At 46.1% G+C, this 7,601-nt stretch overlaps 1 protein-coding gene across 2 annotated transcripts in view; it reads left to right on the top strand.

The window, feature by feature from the left end:
- Positions 1–4,568, top strand: part of LOC115125295 (protocadherin Fat 3-like) — a 245,663-nt gene extending 241,095 nt beyond the window's left edge. For both annotated transcript variants that reach the window (XM_065000500.1, XM_065000501.1), the window contains one exon: positions 645–4,568. In XM_065000500.1, the coding sequence (XP_064856572.1) occupies positions 645–1,342 (698 nt within the window). In that variant the 3' untranslated portion in view covers positions 1,343–4,568. The remainder of the gene's footprint in view (positions 1–644) is intronic.
- Positions 4,569–7,601: the final 3,033 nt, after the last annotated feature.

Below are 7,601 nucleotides of genomic sequence, written 5' to 3' on the forward strand. Positions count from 1 at the left end.
ATGTCAAGCTGTGATGTGTTTGTTTACGTTGAATGATCCCATCGGTCAGTAGCCTCTGATCTCTCACCATGGCTTGGCTGTTCCGAAGTGCCACCTTGTGCCACCCTGACTCCTCCTGAACCCTGACATGCTGTGACCTTTTGATCTGTGACCCCTGTCCTGACGTTCCCAGGCCTCCCTCCTGCATGTTGTGAAATCTTCAAAACACAGCTAACATGTTCACTGTACAGGATGTTCCCCGTGCTGTGGTTGACGTACAACTGTGTTTTTGTTATCTACAAATATGCCCGATGGACCTCTGCAGACAGACTGTAGTTGTCCACTAACATGCCCAATGGACCTCTGCAGACAGACTGTAGTTGTCCACTAACATGCCCGATGGACCTCTGAAGACAGACTGTAGTTGTCCACTAACATGCCTGATGGACCTCTACAGACAGACTGTAGTTGTCCACTAACATGCCCAATGGACCTCTGCAGACAGACTGTAGTTGTCCACTAACATGCCCGATGGACCTCTGCAGACAGACTGTAGTTGTCCACTAACATGCCAGATGGACCTGCAGATTGTAACTGTCCATCAGGCATGTTGGCAGAGATTGTGTCTACTAAATGTAATCTAACTCTGTCCCTCCCTCCTTCAGCATATCACTGGGACACGTCTGACTGGATGCCCAACTCACGGCTGCCCGACATAGAGGAGGTGCCCAGTTACGAGGCCAGCGGCCTGGCAGGCCACGGAGACATGGTTGCCTCAGCCTCCCGACTGGGGGGCAGCTCTCGCCTGGGGGGCAGCGCCCGGGAACTGGATTCAGACTACTACCTCGGGGGCTACGACATCGACAGTGATTTCCCACCTCCTCATGAGGAAGAGTTCCTGACCCAGGACCAGCTCCCTCCTCCCCTCCCCACTCCCCTGGAGGAGTACCAGGAGCACCCCTACGACACCCTGCCCGCCAACCAGACCGCCTCCAAGGAGAGCACCCTGAGTGGGAGTGTTCGTGGCAGCACCGGACGCCACAGGTCCCCCCGCCCACATTTCCACCCCAGCCAATACCTGCCCCCACACCAGCTGCCCCTGGGGGAGGCGGGGCAAGGCGGGCCGGGAGGGGAGGAGTTCAGCACTTTTGTGGGTGGGGCGATCATGTCGGGAGGAGGGGACATGGATGATAATGTGTCGCTGAATAGGAGGTTGTCAGTGAACGCATCATCGGCCTCGGACTTGTCGGCCCCCTGTTGTTTTGACGACTCTGAGGCGGGCGGTAGTGACTTGGACAGTATGGATGAGCTGCACCGGGGTGGGCCACACACCGTAGAGATGCAGCAACAGACTGAGGTCTGAGGTCTGACTGGGCCCCACCGTGGGGTCAAGGAGAGTGGCAAGGGGACGGGTGGGCATGAGTGCAGGACAGAGACTGCTGGAGTAGGAAGTGGACGCCGTGTCGAGCTGTGCAGGTTCCTCTGGACTGAGTAATGAAGATGGAGGTAGTCACTCAGAGGGGAACGATTGGTGTTTAATGGACACACTGCTAGATAGTGGCTACGTCATCAAAACAGTACCAACTTAACCCTTCAACCACTGCCATTGCAAACACTGACCTCAAACCACTTCACCCATTGCAGGCTTTATCCTTAAACCACTTTTCTTCATTCCAAGCCACTACCCTTATTCATTACCCTTTAGCCACTACCCTTATTCATTACCCTTTAGCCACTACCCATGAGCTAAGACCAAGCCGCATGCAATGGAAAGCAATGTGTTTTGACACATTAGTACCTACAGCTGGCCATCATCATAGCCACTAACCTAGCAGTGGCCCATGTCAAGATCAGATGAGTGTTATCCTCTTCCATAGCGAGGAACAGAGAGCCTACCAGATATGTTGAGTATGTATAAAAACAGGGTGAGAATGTGAATAACAAAGATTAAGTTTTTAAAAAATACAAACTTTTAAGAGACAAGTGCAGAGAAAATGGATGAGCTAGTGCAGAGAAAATGGATGAGCTAGTGCAGAGAAAATGGATGAGCTAGTGCAGAGAAAATGGATGAGCTAGTGCAGAGAAAATGGATGAGCTAGTGCAGAGAAAATGGATGAGCTAGTGCAGAGAAAATGGATGAGCGAGTGCAAAGAAAATGGATGAGCTAGTGCAGAGAAAATGGATGAGCTAGTGCAGAGAAAATGGATGAGCTAGTGCAGAGAAAATGGATGAGCTAGTGCAGAGAAAATGAACGAGATAGTGCAGAGAAAATGGATGAGCTAGTGCAGAGAAAATGAACGAGATAGTGCAGAGAAAATGGATGAGCTAGTGCAGAGAAAATGGATGAGCTAGTGCAGAGAAAATGGATGAGCTAGTGCAGAGAAAATGAACGAGCTAGTGCAGAGAAAATGGATGAGCTAGTGCAGAGAAAATGGTGCAGAGAAAATGGATGAGCTAGTGCAGAGAAAATGGATGAGCTAGTGCAGAGAAAATGGATGAGCTAATGCAGAGAAAATGGATGAGCTAGTGCAGAGAAAATGGATGAGCTAGTGCAGAGAAAATGGACGAGCTAGTGCAGAGAAAATGGACGAGCTGGTGAATCAAGAAAAGATGAAGAATGTTTGGTAAAAAGAAAAGAAGAAAATATTGTAATTGAACGGTCAGTACTGTGATATGGCCTCCTCTTTCTGCTCAAAGCAGATGTGATTGTTTTTAGCTGCACACAGCTTCCCTGTCCCTCCTCTCACTATACCTGCCTACCCAGAGAGGCCCAACAAGGACTTCTCCCTAACCAGGATGCGTGGGGGGGGTACACACATCCCCTCACTGCTCATGCATAGCCTGTACAGAATTTGTGAAAATGAAATGGACGATTTTTTGTGTGATTATCCACTCTAAGAACGCCATTTGAATTGATGTGAAATATGTTTATTATTACCCCTAGTCCAAACGTCCACCCCTGAAATCATTCCTGTGATGCCATGAGAGTTTAGCCATCCTTCTGTCCCACCACATGCTAAACTGCTATCCTGCCGCTCTTCTTTTCTGCCAAGTCATTTTGCTTTAATGATGTTGTTATATGGTCTTTATTGTTTTGCACTAGTATCTTTAGATGTTTGGTTTTGATGGTTATTACATGAAACGTGCTGTATTATTGAAATCCTCCAAAGGACATTATCATGATATGTAATTCTGGCCCAGCTAAATTAGCATAATAAACTATGAGGAATTTTTATGTTAGTAATTTTCTTTTCACTAAAGTCCCGATTTTCAAATAGGTTAAAAAAAATGGCAATTCACATAGTTTTCTTGAGCTATTACATTTCCCAGGATGCAACACAATGTATTTTATTTCCCTTCCTTGTTCTCCTTCCGTCCCATGTTGATTTACCCTGAGCAGGTTTCATAGAGTCACTCCAGTATTTCCCAAAGCCATAACAGCAATAGATTGACTGGTGGATGAGGAGTAGGGTCCGTGCACAATGCAAATGCATTCTGGGAAAATAATATAATAATGTAGCATCCCATCACAACGGCTGTCACAGTGGCCAGGCACCGTTGCACCATGGGTCTTGTCAGTTGCTGTGTTCCATTTTGGTTCTGTCCGCTTAAAAAAATAATATAAACAACGGTCACTAACAATGGCTTATTCTAAACACATCTCTATCGCTCCAGGACAGAAGGACAGATAACAAAACAGATGAGTGTCGTATTGGACTTGGAGTTGTATTGGACTTGGAGTTGTATTGGACTTGGAGTTGTATTGGACTTGGAGTTGTATTGGACTTGGAGTTGTATTGGACTTGGAGTTGTATTGGACTTGGAGTTCTATTGGAATTGGAGTTGTATTGAACTTGGAGTTGTATTGGACTTGGAGTTCTATTGGACTTGGAGTTGTATTGGACTTGGAGTTGTATTGAACTTGGAGTTGTATTGAACTTGGAGTTGTATTGGACTTGGAGTTGTATTGGACTTGGAGTTGTATTGGACTTGGAGTTCTATTGGACTTGGAGTTGTATTAGACTTTGAGTTCTATTGGACTTGGAGTTCTATTGTAAAATAATATACCTGATCCAGTCGGGCAAGATTTTTTTGTAAAAGATGTAAGTTTGTGTTAAAATCTTTGTACAGTGTACATAGAATGCTGGGTTGTTAAAATGCTGATTTTGTAGATATTGAATTGCAATCCTGACCACCTTTCTTTGAGTTTCTTGTTTTTGTTCGATATGAATGTGGACAATAAGAGACCATGATAAATCAGTCATTTAACCTAATCTCCCCTCCTCTGTTGGCCTTTCGCCTAAAGTATTATTTTATTTCATTAACCTTTGCTTTAAAACATAAAAAGCCTTTCAATAGACTAGTTAGAACTTGCACGGTATTAAATGCACTAAACCTGCTTTACATTACATCCCGGTGTTTTTTCTTTTTTGTTTCAAATCCTCTGGTTTCTGTTTCTTTTCAATGATTTTAGGTAGTATTGAAATATGTCTAATCTAACTGCAGCAATCGAGTGTACAGAATTAGTTATTTTTTAACTGCTTTTTGTTTTTTAAATCAATGCTGAAAATAAAAAAGGTTATTGATCAAACAAAGACTAATTTCATCCTTAATGCAATGGAAAAGGTTTGTCTATGATGTCACAGAATGGACTAAACTTGATTAACTGAAAAAGGTTTGCAAAGTAACTTGTTTGCAAGGTAAACTGGTATGATTACAGATTTACATGCAAGCGTCACTTATTGCCCTAAAGCCCTTAAACTCAACTGTGGACCTGGAAGCCAGTTCCACTGCATTTATTCATTTCCCCCCTCTAATCAGGGACTGATTTAGAACAGAAAACCAGCAGGCTCCAGACCTAGTAGGGTAAGAGTTGAGTACCCCTGCTCTAAAGCAGTGTTTCCCAACTCCGGTCCTCCAGTACCCCAAACGGTACATATTTCTGTTGTGGACCCGGACCAGTACAGTCGTGGCCAAAAGTTTTGAGAATGACACAAATATTAATTTTCACAAAGTCTGCTGCCTCAGTTTGTATGATGGTAATTTGCATATACTCCAGAATATTATGAAGAGTGATCAGATGAATTGCAATTAATTGCAAAGTCCCTCTTTGCCATGCAAATTAACTGAATCCCCCAAAAAACATTTCCACTGCATTTCAGCCCTGCCACAAAAGGACCAGCTGACATCATGTCAGTGATTCTCTCGTTAACACAGGTGTGAGTGTTGACGAGGACAAGACTGGAGATCACTCTGTCATGCTGATTGGGTTCGAATAACAGACTGGAAGCTTCAAAAGGTGGGTGGTGCTTGGGAATCATTGTTCGTCCTCTGTCAAACATGGCTACCTGCAAGGAAACACGTGCCGTCATCATTGCTTTGCACAAAGAGGGCTTCACAGGCAAGGATATTGCTGCCAGTAAGATTGCACCTAAATCAACGAGAACTTCAAGGAGAGCGGTTCAATTGTTGTGAAGAAGGCTTCAGGGCGCCCAAGAAAGTCCAGCATGCGCCAGGACCGTCTCCTAAAGTTGATTCAGCTGCGGGATCGGGGCACCACCAGTACAGAGCTTGCTCAGGAATGGCAGCAGGCAGGTGTGAGTGCATCTGTACGCAAAGTGAGGCAAAGACTTTTGGAGGATGGCCTGGTGTCAAGAAGGGCAGCAAAGAAGCCACTTGTCTCCAGGAAAAACATCAGGGACAGACTGATATTCTGCAAAAGGTACAGGGATTGGACTGCTGAGGACTGGGGTAAAGTTATTTTCTCTGATGAATCCCCTTTCCGATTGTTTGGGGCATCCAGAAAAAAGCTTGTCTGGAGAAGACAAGGTGAGCGCTACCATCAGTCCTGTGTCATGCCAACAGTAAAGCATCCTGAGAACATTCATGTGTGGGGTTGCTTCTCAGCCAAGGGAGTGGGCTCACTCACAATTTTGCCTAAGAACACATCCATGAATAAAGAATGGTACCAACACATCCTCCGAGAGCAACTTCTCCCAACCATCCAGGAACAGTTTGGTGACGAACAATGCCTTTTCCAGCATGATGGAGCACCTTGCCATAAGGCAAAAGTGATAACTAAGTGGCTCGGGGAACAAAACATCAATATTTTGGGTCCATGGCCAGGAAACTCCCCAGACCTTAATCCCATTGAGAACTTGTGGTCAATCCTCAAGAGGCGGGTGGACAAACAAAACCCCACAAATTCTGACAAACCCAAAGCATTGATTATGCAAGATTGGGCTGCCATCAGTCAGGATGTGGCCCAGAAGTTCATTGACAGCATGCCAGAGCAGATTGCAGAGGTCTTGGACAAGAAGGGTCAACACTGCAAATATTGACTATTTGCATCAACTTCATGTAATTGTAAATAAAAGCCTTTGACACTTATGAAATGCTTGTAATTATACTTCAGTATTCCATAGTAACATCTGACAAAAATATCTAAAGACACTTGTCGAATAGCGAAGTGTCTCCAGTGCGCTATTCTAACCCGGTGCGCTCTATTCCAGCTCCTCGCATTGGCCGGGCTAGAATGGGCATCCAGCCAGGAAGGAAGGTGCCAGCTCAGTGCTCCTGGTCTCCAGTATACCTCCTAGGACCAGGATATCCTGCACCGGCTCTGCTCACTGTGTCTCCGGTGAGTCTGCACAGCCCATCCAGCCAGGATGTGTTGTGTCAGCTCTACACTCCAGGCCTCCAGTGCGCCTCCAGGGTCCAGTATGCCCTGTTCCTGCTCCTCGCACTTGCCCTGAGGTGCGTGTCCCCAGCCCGGTACCACCAGTGCCGGCACCACGCACCAGGCCTACAGTGCGCCTCGGCAGTCCAGAGCGTCCGGCGATAGTACCCAGTCCAGAGCGTCCGGCGACAGTAGCCAGTCCAGAGTGTCCGGCGACAGGCCACAGTCCGGAACCTCCAACGACAGGCCACAGTCCGGAACCTCCAACGACGGGCCACAGTCCGGAACCTCCAGCGACGGTCCTCAGCCCGGGATCTCCGGCAATGATCCGCAGTCTAGAGCCTCAGGCGATGATCCACGGGTCAGTGCTACAAAGGCGGAGGGATCAGTATAAAGAAGGGGGGCGGCGTCCAGAACCAGAGCCACCACCGACATTAGATGCCCACCCAGACCCTCCCATATAAGGTTAGGTGTCCGGCCAGGAGTCCGCACCTTTGGGGGGGTACTTAGTTACCTTTGTTTTCTTTAGTATTTTGGTTATGTCAGGGTGTGATGAGAGTGGTTTGTTAGTTTTTGTGTTGTCTAGGGGGTTTTGTATGTCTAGAGGTTTTTGTAAGTCTAGGTGTCTATTGTTGCCTGAATTGATTCTCAATCAGAGGCAGCTGTTTATCGTTGTCTCTGATTGGGGACCATATTTAGGTATCCATATTCCTTGGGTATTTTGTGGGTTCTTATTCTATGTTTAGTTGACTGTTCTGCACTTCTCATATTAGCGTCACGGTTCGTTTTGATGTATTGTTTAGTTTGTTCAGAGTTCTTTCTTTAATTAAAGAAGTATGTACACTTACCACGCTGCTCCTTGGTCTCCTCTTTATGACGACTGTGATAACTATATTGATTACTATAAGTTGTGGGACACTAGAATTGCTTAACTTGGCTTAAC

The sequence above is a fragment of the Oncorhynchus nerka genome, linkage group LG14 (genome assembly GCF_034236695.1).
Source record: "Oncorhynchus nerka isolate Pitt River linkage group LG14, Oner_Uvic_2.0, whole genome shotgun sequence".
Classification (NCBI taxonomy): Eukaryota; Metazoa; Chordata; class Actinopteri; order Salmoniformes; family Salmonidae; genus Oncorhynchus; species Oncorhynchus nerka.